The sequence below is a fragment of the Lepidochelys kempii genome, chromosome 1 (assembly GCF_965140285.1).
Source record: "Lepidochelys kempii isolate rLepKem1 chromosome 1, rLepKem1.hap1, whole genome shotgun sequence".
Taxonomy (NCBI): Eukaryota; Metazoa; Chordata; order Testudines; family Cheloniidae; genus Lepidochelys; species Lepidochelys kempii.
In genome coordinates, this window is record NC_136380.1 from 113,957,096 (window position 1) to 113,979,202 (window position 22,107).

General features: G+C 39.8%; 1 protein-coding gene across 1 annotated transcript in view; it reads right to left on the reverse strand.

Annotated features, from left to right (window-relative positions):
- The window catches only part of RGPD4 (RANBP2 like and GRIP domain containing 4), a 59,601-nt gene that overhangs the window by 14,840 nt on the left and 22,654 nt on the right, over positions 1-22,107 (reverse strand). The window contains exons 14-20 of the mRNA XM_073350899.2: positions 14,558-14,695; positions 14,337-14,483; positions 13,269-13,451; positions 13,104-13,187; positions 6,905-7,043; positions 6,595-6,692; positions 1,336-6,037 (exon numbers count right to left, since the gene is read on the reverse strand). Of these exons, the coding sequence (XP_073207000.1) occupies positions 1,336-6,037; positions 6,595-6,692; positions 6,905-7,043; positions 13,104-13,187; positions 13,269-13,451; positions 14,337-14,483; positions 14,558-14,695 (5,491 nt within the window). The remainder of the gene's footprint in view (positions 1-1,335; positions 6,038-6,594; positions 6,693-6,904; positions 7,044-13,103; positions 13,188-13,268; positions 13,452-14,336; positions 14,484-14,557; positions 14,696-22,107) is intronic.

Consider the following 22,107-nt stretch of genomic DNA (forward strand, 5'->3'; position numbering starts at 1 on the left):
GACCAGCAGCCACTGCTCTCCAGTTGCCCACCTCTGAAGGCAGCACTGTTACCAGCAGTAGCTAGGGTAGCAGTACCGCAACCCCCCACCCCCCCAACAACAACCTTGCAACCACCCCACAACTCCTGTTTGGGTCAGGATCCCTACAATTAGAACATTGCAATTTCAGATTTAAATAGCTGAAATCATGAAATTTATTATTTTTAAAATCTGATGACTGTGAAATTGACCAAAATGGACCATGAATTTGATAGGGTCCTAATACATTAAACATTACTAGCTATATAATGCAATGAAATATTCAGTTTCTACTGTAAAGTTGTAGATGGCTATTTAAAGGTGAAGCCCAAGAGTTTGCCCAGCAGAAGATACAAATAAATCAAAGTTATATAATTTATTCTGTCTGCTAAGACAACAGAGCAATACCAGGATTTGTGCAGCCTCTTCAAACCAGACTTCTGAAGTGAGTGGCTGTGGGCTGCACTTTGATCACAAGAGACTGGAGTCAAATTTCATATACCATACAATTGTCTTCAAGCAGGATATTTCCCTGACAAATATTTCACTCTGCTGCTGAAAAATTTAGGAATCAGATAAGAAAAAACAGTAAGACAAAAAATCTAGTTTACACCATTCTACTAATACCACCTAATCAAAATACATCAGCAGCACTCAAGTTCTTATATTATGGCAGGTTTCAGCTAAACCACTGTGCCTCTCCATAAAGAAATGGAAGCCAAAGTTTTCAAACATCATTGTCTAAAGACAGGTCCCTGCATCTGTATTTAAGTACCAAAATAAATGCCATAATTTCAGAAGTGATGACAGAACAAGGAGTAATAGTCTCAAGTTGCAGTGGGGGAGGTTTAGGTTGGATCCTGATATTCTATGATTCTAAGTGCTGACAAGACTACCTACTTAGGTACAAGTCCAACTTATGGATTCCGGTTCCAAACTTTAGGCAACTACATTTGAAAATTTTGGCCCAAGTGCATAGGTAATTACTAGCTCGTCTGAATTCCTAGATATGAGCAGAGTTATGCTGACCTAGCACAATAGTTCAGACATCCCCTGCCCCCTCACCATGCACAAAAAGAACAATTGTAAGTGAAGGACAAAACCATAAGATTAAGCTAAAGAGGTATTTGCAAGAAACATGAAGTTTGCATTCAACTACTGAAGAGAACACTTTACTCTTATTCCAGGGACACAATTTACAGTATTTTCATTGCAACAAAAAGCCACTAACTGCTTTCCATGACAAATTTTTCAATAATCTTCTCAAAGTAAAACTTCTTCTTAGTATAAATAGTTGCCAATTCGGGCAACGCTTACCTTTTTCTAGTGTTTTAAATGTGTAATTAGAGGATCCTGCTGCTGATGTAACCAAGTAATTTTCTCCCTGGCTGTCTGTAGGCTTCTGATTGGGAGTGTAGCTTTCCTGAGGCTCAGTTACTGTGAGCTGTAGTTCTCTTTGCATTATGTTTTGAGACACTGAACTATCCTCTTCACTTTTACTTTTTGAAGGAGAGTTAAAGCTGAAACCGAATAGAGATCCTGTAGCTGAAGTATTTCCAAATGTGAATGGCTTTGATTTTTCACTACTGAAAATGCTTTTGACCGATTCTGAACCGAATACAAACTTTGGAGGAGAAACCACTGTTTTTGTTGGTGTTTCAGAAGTGCTTGACATCTCTGAAACCTCTACAGTCACATCAGAGGTATCACCATCCTGGTTCAGATCAGTTCTCTCCCTGGTGGTCTCCTCCAGTACAGCTACAGCAATTCTGCCACATGGAGACTCTCTTGGTGTACTGGCACGTGAAGAGAGAGGTGTAATCAAGGTGTCTTTTTCTTGGGCATGTTTTGCTTCATCAAAAATTTGCTTAAATGACTCTGCAACATCTTGTAGTTTAAATCGCACAGCTAAGAGCTCTACTTTTCTTTCCCCATCTGCAAAGTCACATGCAGTCCATACCCAGGCTCTTTCAGTTCCTTTCATCTGTTGCATGTTCATGTCTGGTGTTATTCTATGATTGGCACAGAGTTTTAATACCTGATCTCGTCTCATTACAATACGAACTTGTTTGTTGTCATAATTCTGCAAGATCTTTATATCCCCAATACCTCTTTCTTTCCATTGATTGGCATCTTTATCATATCTGTAGAGTTTAGCTCTATGACTGAAGACAACTTGCTCATTTTCTTCACCACTTGCCACTTCTACAAGGTCAGGTAAAGGTACCACAGGTTCAAAGTACTGTCCATCTCTTTCTTCTTCCTGAGTAAGATCAGACTCTTCATCTGTTCCTACAGACAACCTGCTCTGATTCTGTTTGGCAGGAGACTTGGACGGGCTCAAGGCAGATTTGAAACTAAAATTAAATCCTGTTGTAGATTCCCCAAATCTAAATAGGTTTTTTCTCACAGGGCTACTTGCCAGAGGTGAGGCATACACAGAGCTACTTACACTATCATCCAATGCTTCTTCACGTAAATCATAGTTATCCCACTCCAGAGTAGGCCCAGTGCTTTCAGCATGTGGCTTTATAATTAAATCAGAAGTACTACAGGCTGAAGCTGAGTTTTTATTCTCTTCTTCTGTCAATTTAGTTTTATCATCTGTCAAGAAGGTTTTGAGATCTTTCAACCCACTCTTCATTTCTTCTGCTTTCTGTATGAGTTGAGCTGTTCTACCAGTATCCACAAGTTTATGTGGGGTCTGCAGTGGAATATCCAACAGCAGCCTCTGACACTCTTCAAACTTCTGTTTGAATTCCTCAGCCTGCTCTGTCGTCTTGAATTTAGCTGCCAGCTGCTCCAATTTTGCATCTCCATCAGAAAAGTCACTGGCTAGCCACATCCATGCTTTGTCTGAACCAGACAGAGATTTCAAGTTCATGGTAGTTGTTATCCAGTGGTTTGCACATACTTTCAGTACCTGTTCACGTCGCATTAGCATTCTTAGTTTGCCATTAACTTCATTTTTAAGAATTTTCAAGTTGCCAACACCACGTTCTTTCCACTGACTTGTTTCTGGATCAAACCTAAATAGTTTTATTCTTTGTGAATAGAGCACGGTCTCATCCTCTTCCCCTGTCACTAATTCCACTTTTTCAGGCATCTGGACTACAGGTTCAAAATGGATATCATCATTGTCCTCTGTCTTATATGCATCATCCTCCTTCTCAAGATCAACAGAAGTATTAGCCTTGTGAGCCATTTTAGAACTCTGTGAGGAAAATAACTTTTCACCTGCACCTGAAAAACCCTTGAAGTTTGGATCTTTTACACCAAACTGACATTCTTCTCCAGAAGTAGTTTTTGCAAGGTCAGCAAAAGTGAAAGTGCTGCTATTCTGGCCAAATACTAAATCACTGTTCTGTTTGTTTGAGACATTATGAGACTGGATACCAGTTACACCCTTTGAGGGAGTCTCCTTTTTCTCTTTTTCATCACCACTGTTTAAGAAGCCATTGGTACTTTCTTTGGGTGGCTCATCCTTTCTTGTGATATTTTTACTAGGCTCTTGTATGCCAAATTTAAATCCACCTGTGGGCACAGGCATTGAAAAGCTAAATCCTTCTTTTCCAGATTTAACTTCAGTATCTGAAGGAATCTGAAAGTTGAAGGAAGAAGGTGCTTTTCCTTGTTCTGCATGGCCAAATTTAAAACCTTTTTCAGAAAGGTCACACTTAAAACCTGTTCCCAGTTGTCCTCCAGCAGGTTCAGAGAATTTGCTTTTAAGGGCAAATGTAAGAGTTGATGGGGCATCAGCAACAGGCTTATTACTTGGATTTGGTGCTTGACAAGCTGCACAGGTTACTGAAGAGCCTTCATTTCGTACCAAGCAAACATTGCAATCCCATTGCCCTTCCTTTCTAGCGAAGAGTCCCTCAAATCCACTTTTCTGGGGTTTACTTGCATCAGCGGCAGGACCAACTCCAGGAGTAGGCGATGCTTGAATAGTAGATGTAGACACATCAGGCTGATTTGGTGAATTGGGATTCTGACAAGCAACACAATTTACAGCTCTTGCTTCATTTCTGACTAGGCACACACTGCAATCCCACTGACCTTCTTTTTTAGAGAATGCAGCTCCAAAATCATTGTGTGTAGTCTTTGGAACATCTCCTTGGCCACTTTTAAATGAAGCTTGCTGACCAAATACTGGCATGTTAGTTCTATTTGGATTCTGGCAGGCAACACATTTAGATGTAGTGGGCTCGTTTCTTACGAAGCAAACATTGCAATCCCAGTGACCTTCTTTTTTAGCAAAAACTGACCCAAATTTATCGTGTGTGGTATCAGTGTTGGGTTTGAAAGCTGCAGAAGTTTCAGGTAATGGTACAACATGCATTTCCTTGTTTCTTGGATTCGGACTTTGGCACGCTGAGCAGTTCTTATCAGTAGCTTCATTTCGAACCAGATGCACATTACAAGCCCACTGATCTTCCTTCAACATAAACTGTTCCCCAAATCCACTAGTAGTACATGTGGATGGGATTTCCCTACCAAAAGAAAAGGATATTGGTGTAGATGTAGCTGATGTAACTGTAAAACTGCTTTTGCCATCAGGTCCCTTTACAGAACTGCTTGTATTTTGGATTGGAGCCTGGCAAGCACTACAATGGGAAGTAGTTAAACTGTTTTTCACTGAGCAGACATTACACTGCCACGTCTCCTCTTTCTTAAACTGAAATCCAAAATTCAGGGTTCCAGGAGTAGTTTTGCAAGGCTCCTTGCTATTCTGATTTGCTATTTCTCTTGTAATCCCAACACTCTGAATGGCTGGTGTACCAACATTTGATCCCGAGGTTCTCAAAATATTCTGCACCTCTTCAAACTTATGCTTGAAAAGCATTGCTTCCTCTGGTGTTTTGAATCTAATGGCAAGCTGCTCAGGTTTTGGAAACTCATCTGCATAATCTAAAGCATGCCATACAAATGATTTGTCTGAACCTGCGTTTAGTTGCAGTTTCATATCTGTATTTATATAGTGATTTGCACAGATTTTCAATATTTGCTCCCGCCTCATGAGCAGCCGAATCTTCCCAGATATTTTATGCCTTAGTATTTTCACATTTCCAATGCCCCTTTCTTTCCATTCTTTAGATTCTGTGTCAAAACGGAACAGCTTTGCTCTGTTGCAAAAGAATTCCTCTTCATCTTCCTCACCTGTCTTTACTTCAACCTTGTCAGGGAGTGGCACTACAGGCTCAAAGTGTGGACCATCATCATCATCATCAGCACCATGGATGCTTCCTCCCTCAGTTTCATGACTTCTATTGGCCAGATCTGAACTTGGGGTTCCAAACACTGGTTTTCCGGGATCTTGGAAATTGAATATGTCACCCTTGCCAAAACCTGAAGTTTTAGGTTGGTTTTGTCCCATATTTTCTGTAAATGAAATGCCTGAAATATTTTTGTTACCAAAACTGAAGGCATTTCTTTGGCCAGTTGTATGATCATGAACTGTTCTTTGCCCCATGTATCGATCATCTTGTAAAGGTTTATCCGATGTCAGAAGACCCAAGAGGCTTTCACTGCTATTAAAAGCTGCACTGGGGGGCTGGCCTACAATCTGAGGTGATGAAAATGTAAAGTCTCCATCATTAGATTTGAAATTAGAGTTAAATTTAAAAGTGGTTGGTTGAGTTGATTGTGCAGGTGTTGTGAAAGAGGATTTTGTTCCTTCTGCTGGTACAGGCTGCCCAAAGGTTGATTTCCCAAATTCTATCACCTTTGATTCTGCAGACTTTGGAATCAGAGGACCAACTGAAGGTTTTGTGAAATAGCCTGGCTCAGGCAATGGTGGATTTGTGCTTGCTTGTGGAACACTGTAATTATAATACTCATCACCACCACGTGGAGACAGAAGTCCAGTAGCAGGAGAATCAAAACGCAAAGAAGCGCCATACATTTCTTGGGAAAATATGCAGGCAGAGGTGTTCTGTAGTGGTGGTGTATGCATTGGCTGTTGATAAGCATATATATGTTGTTGAGGTGTAAGCCTGTTCATGCCATAGACTGGAGCCTAAAAAAAGAAAGATTATTATTTTCTATTTGTACTATGGTAGTGCCTGTACAAACCTAAGGCAATCCCTGCCCTGAAAAGTTTGTTGATGTTTTTGTTTTTATCTTTAAAATGTATAGACCTTAATATTAAGTGAAGCAGAACAGTTACAAAGATTTGCTTTTTATAGAAACACCTAGCTGCTTGAGAAGATACTGCTCGTTTATTCTCTATTCCTTCCTAGTACTCCCAAAACTTCTTCCCATCCTACAGAGAAATGGATCTTAGGTATTGTCAAAGATTTTCTCAGTAGAAGATATCATAGTGAGCATATATACTTCAAATACGAATGCAAGAGATTGCTCTTGACGGTTCACCCCCTCCCGCACCACGAGAATTTGAGAGGACTCACTCAGTAGGTCATCCACATTTGGGCATTGAGCATAACCCACATAAGTGTGAATATCACACAAAGTTATCCCTAAAAGTCTTCATTGGAAGAATCAGTTTCACATATAGAAATTGAAAATTGATAAAGACTGTAGTTCAAAGCAGTAAATTAACAGATCTCTCCTCACCTTTGTTGGTGTTACATTGGTAGCAGCTGTTCTGAGAAGATACTGAGAGTTATATGCAGGCGACTGACTGTAGTAGACTGATGGGCCAGTGGTAGCAACTAAAAGAGAAACACAAGAGTGTAATTCTATTTTGCCATTACCCAAAAGAGAACCATCTTCAAAAGGTAATACTTTTCAACAGAAAGGTATTTTTAAGCTCATTTGCAGTGTTTAAACCTTAAATGCCTAATTTATAGCAATTTTAGAGGCTGACCAAGGTCTTCTGAAAAACAAGATACAGTAACTAATTAAACTCTCAACACCAGTTTACCTGTTAGTGGAGCTCCATGAAAGTTTTGTGTTCCCTGATAGCCATCTGACATTGTATCTGTGCCATAGCCTTCAGCAGGCCACCGATGAGATGACAAGTTTGAGTTGGAATTATTGAGTTTCATTTCATGCATCTCATTCTATCAGGAGACAGTATTTATATAGTTTACATTCAAATTAAAAAGACAGGTATAGTTGAACATTAAAACAGATGTTTATTTTGAGGTTAATACTATCTATGCAAAGCCTTAAAAATTCTCAGTTTTACTTTGGTGTTTACCAAACGCTGACTTTTACCCTTGACACCCAAGCCTCAGTTTGGAAGGAAGAGATTACTATAGCTGTTTTTGTTTATCATATACAGCAATTTACACTGAAGAGGTTTATTTGTATGAATTAACATAGTCTACTACTAAGCCAGTACACAAAACCAAATACATAGGTAAAAAAAAAAGTCAAGTACTAGCAAAAAATGAATTGAATACACTCCAAGTGCCATATTCAACATTATATAAATATCTAAATCTTCCAGTCACAGGAAGAAACACATTAGTAGACTAAAAAGAACAGTTCTGAAACAAGAACAGCTAGAGACAAATCTTTTGTCTAAAGTCATCCTTAGAGAGGAGCCAAAGGATGAACTTTTACTTGGATATCTGCCCTTGCCCTTGATTTTTTTAGCAAATCTTGGTAGAGGATGCTCAGGTACACTGAAATATTTTTAAGTTATATACTAGCTGAGTTAATTATTTTTAATCTTGAAGTGATGCAAAGACAGGGAGCCAATAATATGCTCTCCAACACAGAAAATTTACTAATATTGCAGAATAACTTCTATTTGCCTTATAGTAACGATGTTGTCATCCATGTGGCTCCCACTTTAGCCAAACAATGACTAACACTGCCCTACCAAATCTGGCATCTGTTCTTGCAGTTAGGCCAAGGACAATGTTTAATGAAAGTAAAGAAAGTACTCTATATAGCTGCCTGGCAAGTTTCAGATTTGGGAATGTTCCAGAAGTGTGCAAAGGACTAGACCCTGTGCTTTAGTCCAGTGGAATGTATTTTAATATTTGGAGGAACAGGTTTATTATATACACACTACATAATCATTTGACATTCTCTGGGACCACTAGAAACACCAGAGATGGCAATAAAAAGAGTCTGAAAGACTCTCCTATTATAACAAAAGCCCTTTAAAAGGGAGCTTCTTTCTAGGAGGAGGAATGGTGTTTTGGTGAGAAAAACAGGTTAAATGACAGACTGATTCAAACCAAAGTCTAACACTACACAGGGAATAAGTTTGGTATAGGGTCTCAATACCACCTTACCCCCATGGAATGTTTTGTAAAGAGGGTCAGCCATGAGAGCATGTAGTTTGCTGGCCCCTCTGGCAGATTAAAAACAGCTTGAGCGAAAGGAAGTGTGAAGAGCATTCAGGAAAAGGCCAAAAGGAGAGCTAGCAAGGATCATAAGGACAATGTTGAGATCCCATGTCAGAGGTAATCCCTTTAGAAATCTGGATACCATGGGGTCAAAAAAAACCTGAATGGACAGATGCCCTGTGGAAGCTGCTTTAAGGTGGATTTTCATGGAATCAAGAGTCCAGACACAGAATATAGCTGAATATTTTCAATATGGGGGCTCACCGATGGTGTATGCTTGTTTGCAATTTGCATGGCTACAATAAAAGATGCATCTAAGGCTTTCTGAGGAATAATTTTTTTTACAAATGACTTTTCTGACACTAATTCTTGTTTCTGAAAGAAAAAAAATTGTTGCTCGTTTATGAATTCTCAGTCTTTGGTTTCTAAATGTCTGTAGTTTCCCTGGTCTCAGGCTTTAATCTATGAAGACCAGAAAACTAATAATATGCTATGGACTTTCCACACTAGCATCAAGACATAAAAATTCAAGCACTGTAAGTATTATATCTACTTTCCTCCTTTTACATTTAACTTTATTAAAATAATCTTCTTCAGTCAAACGTTTTCTACATGTAAGGTTAACACATCGCAAAAATTGTTCCACTATAAAGGTAAGAGGCATCTGTCTCTCCCTCAGAGTCCCTTCCTTCCCCTACCTGCTGCTGCTGCCGCTGCCAGCACTGAGATCCTCTCTCTTTGCCCTTCACTCCAGCAGGGTGCTTTCAGCCAAGACTCTTCCTGCTGAATTCTTACCTCAGTAGGAAGTCTCTCTGCTGAAGGCCCCTTCCAAGAGCAGAGGGCATAGAGAAGCTCCCAACCCCAGCAGCAATAGCAGCTTAAGACAGACTCACAGATAAAGTGCAGGTGGTTTTTAAGCCTAGATTAAATACCCTCAGTTTAAAAAAAAACCACACCAAAAAAAACCCCCCACACAATTAAAGAACAGGCATATTGATTTTTCCCCAAAAACACTTGTGGCTCCCCCATGAACCCTTTGTGGCTCCCCAAAGGAGCCATGGCTCACTGTTTGGGAAGCATTGCTCTATGGCTGCTATGCAAAGTAGATAAACTAGCTCTTCCTTTGGCTGATTTTTATGAGAAGGGTCCCTGAAGAGAGACAGGGAAGGGGGACTGAAATTGGATGGAATAGCCCTGGGCAATCAGCTTGCAGAACTTTTTTCTGTTTTCACAGTCCACGCCTGATGGAAGCAAGCAAGCCAACATCCAAAAGGTGGGACTTAGGCAAGGCTTTTGAGTGGTCTAAGAGTGTGGCTCTCGAATCTATCATCAAACCTGTTGCTTGGAAGTACGTGCAGACTGACCAACAGCCAAAGCAGTAGTCTCAGCTGTTTCCTCAGCAGGGACTCAAGACTACTACTGAAGGTAGACAGGTGTCTGCCTGGACTGCCCTTACATCTAAAGGGCTTACAATTTTGGGCTGATGTATAGATGCCCAGAAAACAAATTATGGCCCTAGAAGCTTTCGAGAGCATACAGTCAGTTGTCCATGCTAATGCAAAGTAATTCTGTGCCCTCAAATACTTTGCAATATTCTCAGCATGCCAGAGGCTTGCAGCCATGAAGCCCTGCGTGTGGTTACAGCAATAGGCATGGCTTTAGTCATCATGTCTGATACATCCATGGTGGTCTGTTGCAATGTTTTAGCTACTAGTTGACCTTCAACAATGATGCTTTTCAACTCTTCTCGGCAGTCTTGTGGAAGTTTAGCTATAAAGGGTGATAGCCTCTCCCAAGCAACACCATTATACTTTGCAAATAAAGCCTGATAATCAGCAATTCCAAGCTCCAGTGAGATCGATAAATAGCCCTTTCTTCCAAATAAGTCTAGTTTTTTTTAAGGGTTTTTATCTTTTGGGGTGCTCTTAGTGGACCATAGAAACCATGAAGAAACCTGGTGTTGGATGTGGGTGTGCATTAAAGAAAAACTGCTGGGGTACCCCTAAGGGAGGTTGATATTTCTTTCCCGCTCTCTTAGCCACAAAAGGCAGCATAACTGGCGTCAGCCACCGTGTCTTGGCTGGATTCAATATGCCTTCATTAACTGGCAGAGTTATCATAGCTGGAGCAGATAAGTGCAGAATATCAAAAAGCTTGTGAGTTTCTCCTTCTATCTCAAGAGTCTGAGCAATGCGGGAAAGTTGCTTCCAAAATGCTTTGAAGTCATCAGCAGCTGGTAGAGGAGCTGGATAGACGGTCTCCCCAAGAGGATGATGACTAGTCCCTGGGAGACTAAGGGTGCTGCTGGCAATAGTGCCTGTTCCTCCTCTGCCAGCTGCTCTTGTTTTTTCCCCCTCTCTGCAGACCAGGGGGAAGGAAAAAATAATGATGGTCTGGCAATAGACGAAGAAGGGGTTCCAGACTCCTTATGCTTCCTTAAATGATAGGAGTAAGATTAGATCCTGAATGTGGTCCGCAGCATGCTCCGTAGCACCAAGGTGGAGCATTACATGAGGTAAGGCCAGTTCTGATAGGGCTGAACAGGCAACTGCCATGTTTGAAGTGGATATGCTGGAGTTCTAAAGTGAGTCTCTGGTCTATAAAGAGCGTCTTCTGACCTGTGTGAGAGAAAATGTGGCTCCCAACTGGATAGAGAACAGGTGTGTCCCAATGATGGGATAAACAGACCTTGAGAGGCAGAGCCAAACCTCAAGGTGCCCCTAGTACCAAGAGGTCAGAAATATATGCCAGTGACATGGTTACCTCCTTTAACATAAAATCAGCAGTTACTGGCAGGGCTTACAATGACAGTACTGGTACTGATGTTGATGCCGGCATCAATGTCTTTGCCAGTGTCTGATGATTACTGCTATTTTCAGTCAGTGAAACAGAATGTGGCCTGTACTACTTTGGTGCTGAGTCAGACTGAGCTGGCATCACTTGCCTCTGTTATGGGATTAGTGTTTTGTTCCCTGAAAAGTGAAGTGTTAGCCTCTCCTTATGGGAAGGAAGGGACCAGTGCTGGGAATCATGACCTGACCACCCTTATCATGGTGAGGAGGTATCAGTTTTTGGAGCAGAGGTGATAGTTGGTACTGAGGTGGTCTGATGCCAGATCTTTGTCTGATGGTGCCGAGAATTATTTGCTGGTACGGACTATAGGTGTTGCATAGTGGACGGCAAAGTTCTTTGGTGACACATAGCAGGGCATGGACCAGTTTTTAAAATCTCTTCTTGCTTCCCTCAGATTGTTCGAGGAAGCATAGATCCTGATAAGCATCCCTGGACTTCCTTGTTGTTGTTCAGAATTACTGACAGAGCAGCAATCTGGCGCAAGACTCTCACAGAGGCAAAAACAGACAGGTTGTGACCATCAGTGAGTGGAATTAAACTGTCATAGGATGACAGTTTAAAGCTCGAGGGCTTTCAATCATTTTTCTGTGGATAGAGGTGCTGTACACCACGGGAGAAGTTAAATGGGCGGGGGGGTGGGGGAGTAGTGGAGGGAAAAAACAGGGAGGAAATTGTTTTGATACAACCAAAATAAAAATAAATTACTGACTAATATTTTGAGTGGGATTAACCCTAACGTAGTACGAGTAGGTTCCACTAAGCGGTAGTGGGCGAACACTGCTAGTTTTGTCTCATTGCCATGGGCAGTAAGAGGTAACAGGATGGTTACAGCCACTCTGCCTGCCTTCGGGTGGTGGCCATGAGGGCATCCCTGGGGCAGCCCAATGGACACCACTATTCAAAGGACTACAATATTGCATGTGTACTTAGACTCAAGTGAGATCACATGGATACACAGTCAAATATAGTATTTTACTTATTAAAAGATTCTAGCTCTTTCCAAATCATTACCAATAGATTCTACTCAAAGATGCAGACCTTAAAATTTTTTTAAAAATTAAATAAAAGGTTGTGCTTTCAAATTTAAACATATCAGCCTTGGCAAAGGGATAATGAAAGTTTAGCAACCTAGACCCAAAAGCTTCCTTATGATAATAATGAAAACTAAATATTTTACACACAAACAACTGCTTGCCTGGCAAGTATAATTTTACAAGGCTAACATAGGAAACGGAAAATTATTCTTATTCATTCCCTATCAGGCCAGCAGCAGTGCAGTTAGGAAAATTATTAAAATATGGAGAAAGGTCAGTGATAATTTAATCACCATTAACTATATTTCAGACAACAAAAATGAATTTCTTGTTTTACTTCTGGACTTTCATAACTTTACTGCTTAAGTGCAATATCAAATAAACTGATTACAGAACCAATCTGACAGAGAATAGGTTGAACAATTTAAACCCATTTTTAGATGTCAGTACTAGTGACCCCATTCAATGTTAAGTACGTTTGAAACTAATACCTTACATAGTGCTTCTGTCCTGCCTCTACAACCATTCAGCAAAAGCCATCTTTTTCTTATAATTTTTGGCTTGAGAGGTGTGAAAAGAGAAGTCTTATTATAGAAACTACAAGAGTCTTCTCCTAATCAACAGAATTCACATGCTCAGTGTATGGTCCCACAGAAGGATACCCTTATCTGCTTATGCACTAATTTCATAGATTCTGAAATTAAATTTCTATACAGTGACACTTGCACCCATACTCTTCAAATTATGCAGAGATTTAATCACTTTAATTCCATTGATATAACTGGAAATCTCATCACACACTGGAAGTTTAACTTAAATTAACGGTTTGAGCTTTATAATCTAATGTTAACTTTAGTACCAATACAGTGTTAAAAATACTCATCACTACATATTTGTTGATACATTAACTCAATTAGTATTTACCTACCTTAATGGCTTCTACTTGCTGACAGATCATCTGAAGTAAAGATTTCTGATCCTCTGCCCAACGAGGGGGAGTTTTGGGAGAGAACTGAAAGAACAATAATTGAATCTTATCACATTAATTAAAAACAATACATTTCAGAAGAATTGTGTGTGTTATTTGATATACCTTGTAGCTTTTACTTGGTGATAAAGAAAATTTTGTTGGTGATGGAGTGGAATGTTTAAATTCTGAATCTACAGTTCGGGATAGGCCATTCTTGAAACCAGGACTTCCTTCTTCACCATAATCCCCAAGTTCTTGAATTACTGTTTCCAGCATCTCCTTAACAGATTCTATTGACACTGGTAACTGGGAGAGAATTGCAGTGCACAAAGAGGTTTAGGGATATATTCTCTTTTTGAGTTCAAGTGCAATTGGAGTAATAAAGCACTATTAGCAAATAGAATTTCATGTAAAAATACCACATTTCAAGATGACTATTCCTCTAGCTGAACAAATAGATTCCAAACAATATTTTTACTAATGCAAAACCTGAACTTTCTAGCTTTTAATATACTAATCTTTCTCGTCAGTTTCCCATGACTTTTGACATTGTCAACTACTACTGTTTACATGACATATTATGACTTATTGTCTCTTCCAAAACTCAATGCCCACTCTGCATGTACATCACTATACATAGGACAAAAATATGAAATGATATAATTCTGCATGAACTTCAGTAGTAAGACTCGTCTAACCAGAAGTAGCATATAAAATGTGTCTTTTCCTGATTCATCAGCCCCACTTGAGTATTTGTAAGCAATGACTGATTAGGATTAAGTCAAAGATATAGAGTTAAATGCAGTCAAATATTTAATCTCCATTCTAACCTTGGCCTAATATTTGTCCAAAAATAAAAGTTCCTTTTATTTTCGTTCAATTTCAGAATCTTGACTACAGTATTGATTCACAATTTTTTTTAAATAAAGCTTTTTAAAAAATGTGCATAACAAAATATTTCCAAAATAGAAAAGAACTGTTGCCACCTGCATTTTAGGAACAAACTACACAGAGTCCTTTTAAATGCATAGCTCATTCTTGAACACTGAATTTGATTTGTAAAGCAAAACACTTCACTGAAGAAAGTGTTAATGCCCTATCAAATTTTGAAAGGATAATTTAAAAGATGAGATTTCCTGCTGACGCAAAGGATTCCATCAGTAAAACTACAAAGCAAACCAAATTACATACCTTCTCAATTACTGAAGTGTCTGTAAAACTTTCATCAATGATCTTTAATAGATAGTCTCTGCTCTTTTGCAGGTGACTTTTGCACTCTTCTTGTTCTTGTGGTGAGAGTGCATCATTCTCAATCTCTTCAGCCTTTCTCTGGAAAATCTAGCCAACAAAGTAGTGATTTTTACCATGCAGTATTAAGAACATAAAAATTAAAATAAAAGAGTTACACTTACTAGTGCAAGATTCCAATATGAAACAACGTTTTTAATAGCTTCAAGTGCTAGCAAAGCATCCTCAGTTTTTCCGTCAACTGCATCCAACATAGCAAATGCTATATATGCCTCCTCTTCATATCCTGCAACCTGAGAAACCTACAAAGAGAAGTTTTGTCAAAAATTTAAAGTAAATATTACATCCTCTAGGCAACTGCTTGATACAAAAGTACATTTAACCTCACGCTCTTGGAAGTGCTTTAAAAAAAGCATTCCCATTGGAAGTTTATTTCCCCCTACTTTAAAAGCTCAGATGCCAATGTGTCCTTTTTGTATTTTTGAGAGCAATTTGATAATCACAGTAATATTTCTAAACACATTTATTGCTGCTCAGGGAATACAAGAACAAAAAACATTTGAGTCACATGAAATTAGCCTGAAAAAAAAGTTCAGAATAGACATCCAATGGAATCGTCCCCACTGTGTAACATTTTGAAAAGATGTTATCAACTTTAAAAACACCTGAACTTTTAAGCTGTCTATTGGACTGTTAACACTTAAGATTACTGAAACTGAAAGAAAAATTGTTTACTTTGTGCAGCTGACAGCAATTTGAGTACTCAGTTTCTGTATGAATTTGGGGATAAAAATTTATAGGGGGAGCTGTTAGCACCACCTATAACTGTGGGGAATGTCAGGAAACCATAAGATCCTGTTTTCAGTTGCTTATAAATTTTGCCAAACTAATTGTTGAGGCTGAAATTTTACATGCTGTCTGCCTGCCTCAGGTGGAATTTTTTGGAAAATTTTTCAACAAAAATGGTCAAGCCATTTCCAAGAACAAGGTTAGGAAACATACATTGTTTTGCCCATGATAAAGAATTCCTTACAACTTTTTCATCCAACAGTTTGAATATCCTGTATCAGTATAACAGTATCCTCCATACTTTTGAGCAGGAACTTGAAATTTGGCAGAGGGCTGGCCTGTGTATCAGAGATGTGCTTTTTTAAGATACCGGTGAAAAACTGCCCGAATTTGGCCAATTTACAAGCCATTAAAAACAGTAGTTTGAATGTGCTCAATGGAGACTTGCTGCAACTTTGCTGCAGCATTTCTTGACAATTCCACCTGTACTGAACAAGCTGAGGTCCAGTGCCACACGAGCTAAGCAGAATTTACCTTGCAGTTTGCCTTTTTAAAAGCTTGGAAATTACGCACCCCCCCCCCCTCCACTACATTAAAAGAACATTAAGGTTGCAAATTTAGGCACTCAATTCAGGAAATGCCTTTGCAACCTCAGTTCAGCCCCCCCGAGCATATGAATTATGACACAGTCTTTATTTACATGACCACATAATATTTTTTTCCACACAACCCCTTCCTTGTTCTGTGCTCAGGATGAACACTTCACAATGAATGAGCAGCTATTCCATATTGGTTTTTCCGTATACTTCTTTACTAGACATTACTCAAACTCTGCACTTAATATGGAATTATTTCTTTATGGGCTTTTCCATACCTATCATAGTATGAGAGTGCTTTACAAACACTAAAGAATTTATTTTCACAACATCCCAGTGATGAAGGGGCTTTATCCCTATTTTACAGATGGGGAAATAAGAGAAACTGAAGTCAAGAGTCCATTAACTTTAGGTGTCTAACCTGAGATGCCTAGAGCACCTCTGGCATATCTTAACTTTTGAATTTTCAACTTTGCAATCTAAATAATGTTCCTTAAACGTAGTTTGTATGTAATTTTTTATATACATAGAAAATTCACTAATGACAAGGGGACTAAGGGACGAGTAGTACCTGAAACCAACTTTAACTTTGAAAGACTAGATTTCAAGCTGATGTCCCTTTAAAATGAAGCCTAAAGTTCAGGCTTAAACAGCTTTACAGCACTCCCTTTCTGTCAGACTTCACATACCTTCATGTTTTCAGAGGTGGATATTGTATGTTGGTCAGACACCACTTAATATTTCTCAATTTTTGACTTTCACTATTATGTGGCTAACATGGCCCACAGCAGAGTAAACTTAAGTTTAGGTGCAGTATTGTTTGTTCATATGATGGAACTCAGTCATTACAGCATTTCAGATTCTGCATGTCTCTGCTTAACTATATATGAAGCATACAGAAATGAGAAGCATTGTGATCCAGAATTGGTACAGAGTTAAAAAGCAACTAGAGTAGTAGCCAAGAGATCTGTACTTTATTTCCAGCTCCGTAAGTGATGAGACTACATGCTTCAGTCTCCTTATCTGTAAAATAGGGAAAAAAGCGTTTATCTACCTTTAGCAAGGTGGTGTGGCTTCCCTCAGAGAATGACGGGGAGGGACTACAACATGCTCCCTGGTGGGCTGAACCAGAAGAGCCATGTCTGTTCCGCCGGAAGTGAAAGGGTGGGATAGGAAAGGGAAGTACCTGCAGCTTAGTTGTGGTGGAGCCACCACAAGAGACAGACGCATCCCGCCAGCTGCTGGAGCCTGCAGAGGAGCTGCCTCCTGAGGACTGGCTGGATCTCCCCGGGGCTGCCGGCAGACCGAGACGCTGGGGAGCTGCTGGGGTTGACGCCTGCAGACTGGCCAGAGCTCCCCAAGATGACAGATGCAAGTACATCCGAGGGGGAAAGTAGGAAGCAGCCCAGAGAAACCAGGCAACAGTCTGGTTGGGAGCTGGCCTGATACAGAGTCACTGTGTTGTGGGCAGATCCCCGCTGACCCAGTGGCAGACCACTCCGCCACTATCAGGGTCCTGGGCTGGGACGTGGTAGAGTTGGGCAGGCCTGCGTCCCCCCTGCCACCCCATCCCTGGGGTGGCAGTACTCTCCCTCCTCATGCCAGGAGGCCTGCGCATCTCACACAACCCCACCTGAGCCCCATAGCCTCTCTTGATGCTCACCCCCACCTGAGCCCCATAGCCTCTCTTGGTGCTCACCACCCTGGGACTCAGACTGCTTAGCTGCTCTGCCCTGATTGCAGACCAGAGATTACCCATTGCTTTGCTCCCCAGCCCTGACTGGGCCTGCGGCTCAAAGACTGCTGTACTGTTCTGCCCAGCTGGAGGATCGGAGCACTAGGTGAATCTAATTCCCCTCTTTGAGCACCTTTACAGGTACGCGACAGTGAGGAGGCATGGCCTCCATCAGAGACTGACAGAGGGATGGCCACGCAGCATACACTACCTTTGTAAAACACTGAATTCTGTGGATGAAGCGCATTAAGTTGTATTACTACACATGCTACACGTTTTGAAAAAATTTCAAATAAAATGACAAATATCTTGTTCTAACACCAAGAGAAAAGCAACTTTTGCTATACCACACACCTGTGTGCGCCATTATACTGAGATCAAGTACAGAGTAGTTGTCTGGCCAGTTTACAAGACATATCCTTCTGCTCATTTTTCCCCGATGTGTTGAAATGCCACCTAACTTAATTATGAATATGAAGTTCTATAAGTAGTAAGTCATGAAAAACAACAAGTTTGTACATACTCAATTGAATTTTGTATCTTTGTGTTAGTCCTCTATTCTCATCTGCTTTTTTTTGGTAGGTGTTCTATGAAAATGTGCATTCACACAAAGCAGTTTAATTCTTACTCAGTCAAAACCCTTCCTCCAAAAGTGTTCTCAATTCCAGCGGTTTCCAACCAAGATGTCATCACATTCTATATCATTTGTTACTTCAATATCTAACTACTTACCCAGGGCCCTGAACTGTACTGCATGAGACCCTAAACAACTATATCACACAAAAAAGTCTTCAATTTAATATGCAAATACAAACATCTTCACTGTGTTAGTCCCTTCAACTTTACCAGTCTCTCCAGAAAAAGCTAAGCAAAATCCAGAATAGTGGCGAAAAAAAGTCTGAACAGTCTCATTTTCTACTCTACCAGATCTCAAACTAGCCGGGTAGTCAGAACAGATTTTTATGTTTAACATCAGCATTGGCAACTAAGATAGAGAAAAATAGGGCTGGAAGACACTCTGAGAGGTCTTGCTGAGGCAGGACCAAGTAAACTTTAACCAGTTCTTAAAAACCTCCAATGATGGTGATTCCACAATCTCCCTTGGAAGCCTACTAGAAAGTTTTCCCTAATATTTAACCTTAATCTTCCTTGCTGTAGATTAAACTCATTACGACTTGTCTTACCTTCAACAGACATGGAGAACAATTGATCAGTCCTCTTTTAACAGCCCTTAATATATGTGAAGACTTAGGTTCCCATTTGCTCCCTGGTCTTTTTTTCTTTATACTACACATACCCAGCTTGCTTTGTTTGTTTTAAACCTATCCTCACAGCTCAGATTTTCTAAATCTTTGTAATTTTTGTTGCTGTCCTCTGGACTCTCTCCAATTTGTCCATGACCCTTCCTAAAGCATGGCGCTCAGAACTGGACACAGTATTCCAGTTGAGGCCTCACTGGTGCCACACAGAGCAGGACAATTACCTCCCATATCTTATGTACACTACTGTTAATACATCCCAGAACAATATTAGCTTTTTATGCAACTATATCACATTGCTGGCCCATATTAAATTTGTGACCCACTATAACCTCCAGCTTCCTTCCAACAGTAATACTGCCCAGTTATTCTCAATTTTGTATTTGGGCATTTCATTTTTCCTTTTTAAGTGAAGTACTTTGCACTTATCTTTATTGAATTTCATCTTGTTGAATTCAGACCAATTCTCCACTTTGTCCAAGACCTTTCAAATTCTGATCCTGTCCTCCAATGTGCTAGCAACCTCTCCCAGCTTGGTGTCATTTGCAAGTTTTATAAGCGTACTCTTCCACTCCATTAACCAAATCATTAATGAAACTAGTGACTAGTGTCAGAACCAGGACAGACCCCTGAGATCCCACTAGACACACCCTCTTAGTTTGTCAGTGAATCATTGATACCATTCTGGAGTAGCCTTTCAACCAGTTGTGCACTCACCTTATACTAATTTAATCTAAACCACCTTTCCCTAGTTTGCTTATGAAAATGTCACATGGGATGGTGTCAGAAACCTTACAAAAAAAAAATCAAGATATATCATATCTACTGCTTCCCTGCTATCCACTAGACCAGTAACGCTATCAAAGTAGTTATGTTGGTTTGGGAGGATTTGTTCTTGCCAAACCCATGTTGGGTATTTCTTATTGTCCTATCATCATCTAGGGGATTGCAAACTGATTGTTTAAGAATTTGTTCCAGAATCTTTCCAGGTACTGAAGTTTGGCTAATTGGTCTATAATTCCCTGGGTCCTCTTTATTCTCCCTTTTAAAGATAGGTACTAGATTTGCCCTTCTCCAGTCCTTAGGGACCTCACCTGTCCTCCATGAGTTCTCAACGATAATTACTACCTGTTCCAAGATTGCTTCAGCTTGTTTCTTAAGTACCCTACGATGAATTTCATTAGGCTCTTATGATTTGAATACACTTAACTTACCTAAATATTCTTTAACCTGTTTTTTCCTGTTCTGGAATATGTTCCTTCCCCCTTGTTAATATTAATTGTGTCAATTAACTGGTTACAATTAACATTTTTAGTGAAGACTGAAGCAAAGAACGCTTTAAACATTTCAGCTCTCTTGATGTCATCCCTTATTACCCCTGTGTCACAGCTAAGTGGCAGACCTACACTTTCCTTCATCTTTCTTTCGCTCCTAATTCATTTATAGAACCTCTTATTGCCTTATGTCTCTTGCAAAGTGTAACTCACTTGTGCCTTGGCCTGATTTTTTCGCGCTCATCCTTTGATTTGTACATGTTCCCATGTTTCTGTAGGATTAGTTTTTGATTTTCAGGTCATTAAAAAGCTCCTGATGAGATCATGTTGGCCTATTACTATTCTTATCTTTCTTTCCCAGAAAAAAAAAGTCAGATGCTTTCTAGTTCCTTCCCTAATCTCCATAAGGAAAAATTCTTATATACTTGGTGCGCACACAAAAAAAAAAAAAGATCCAAAAGTATGCTTCATGTGCCCCAAACAGACTCATCCATATTTTTATAAATATTTTGTATTTTTGTAAATACAATATACTTAACTAATCCTTGACACTCATGTAGACAATTTTGAATAAAAATAAGCCTTTATCCCAGAATCACTGTTGACTGCACAGATGTTGGGCACATCTTAAACTGAATCAAAAGGGTTTTCCTCCCACACCTAGGTTCTATTCAGGTTCTCATATCATGGCATCTACACCTGACTGTAAGAGAGTCAATGCCCTAAACTGTTTTAAGGCAATAGTTTAACCTCTGGCAAACTGACTTCACATCTCAGAGTTTTACTAGCAGAGAATTTGGCCCAAGTGTTGAATTGCTGACACTTGTAATTGATGCAACTAGGTTCACATGAAGTTACATGCTGTAGAAAGGGGAGAATCAAGACTATTCCTTGCAAAGAGTTGGCTGAACTCTGTATGCCACAAAATTCAAGCAACAATGTATCTAAGAGCCTTATCTCATCCAACACAATACAGTACAGAAATGGAAGACAAGAAAATAAGGAAAGAAAGAAGGAAAAAGCCTACTAATACAGTTATATGGAACAAAATCTAGAGTAATGAGAAATAATAAACATGGGCAAACAGTGAGGATTCAGCACTCATATTACAATGATGGGCAGTACATTCTTAAAGTACATCTATCTACTACTTTTTCCTAAAGCTTAAAGGTCTCTAATAAGAACAGTGATGTAATCATTTCTTTTTACAAAGCCTTTGGAAGACTAAGTAGACTGCTGTAAGCTCTGGGCTTTTCAGTAGAAAAACAGATTTAAACTAGAATCCAAACAAAAACAAAAGAAGTCATGGATTATATAGATGATACCTTATGCATAGGGCCCTACCAAATTCATGGTCCATTTTGGTCTATTTCATGGTCATAGGATTTTCAAAATCATAAATTTCATGATTTCAGTTATTTAAGTCTTGACATTTCACAGTGTTGTAACCGTAGGGGTCCTGACCCAAAAAGAGGGTCGCCAGGTTATTGTAGGGAGGGCTACGGTACTGCTACCCTTATTTCTGCACTGCTGTTGGCGGAGGTGCCACCTTCACAGCTGGGAGCCCGATCAACAGCTGCCGATCTTTGGCCACCCAGCTCTGAAGGCAGGGAAGAAGTAAGGCTGGTAATACTACAACCCCCTAATATAACCTCGTGATGCCTCCCTCCCTGCAACTCCCTTTTGGGGCAGGACCCCCAATTTGAGAAATGCTGGTCTCCCTGATGAAATCTGTAGAGTATAGGGTAGAAACACACAAAAAAAAATCAGATTTCGTGGTCCAGGATGAGTTTTTCATGGCCGTGAATTTGGTAGGGCCCTACTCATGCAACACGTAGGATCAAATTATTTTACTTATCACAACAGAGGACAGAGTATAAAGGCACAAAAATCCAATTTTTCAAAAATAAAGAAAGGAAGGTACTACTCTAATAGCAGAGTTTATGTACGCAAGACAATGAGCAACAGCTTGACATCAGAAGTCCAAGCTTAAACCAAGCGTTAGGAAGAATTTCTGGCAAGGTTATTAAAGCTGCTAAGAAATTAGGGCAGTAACTGAGC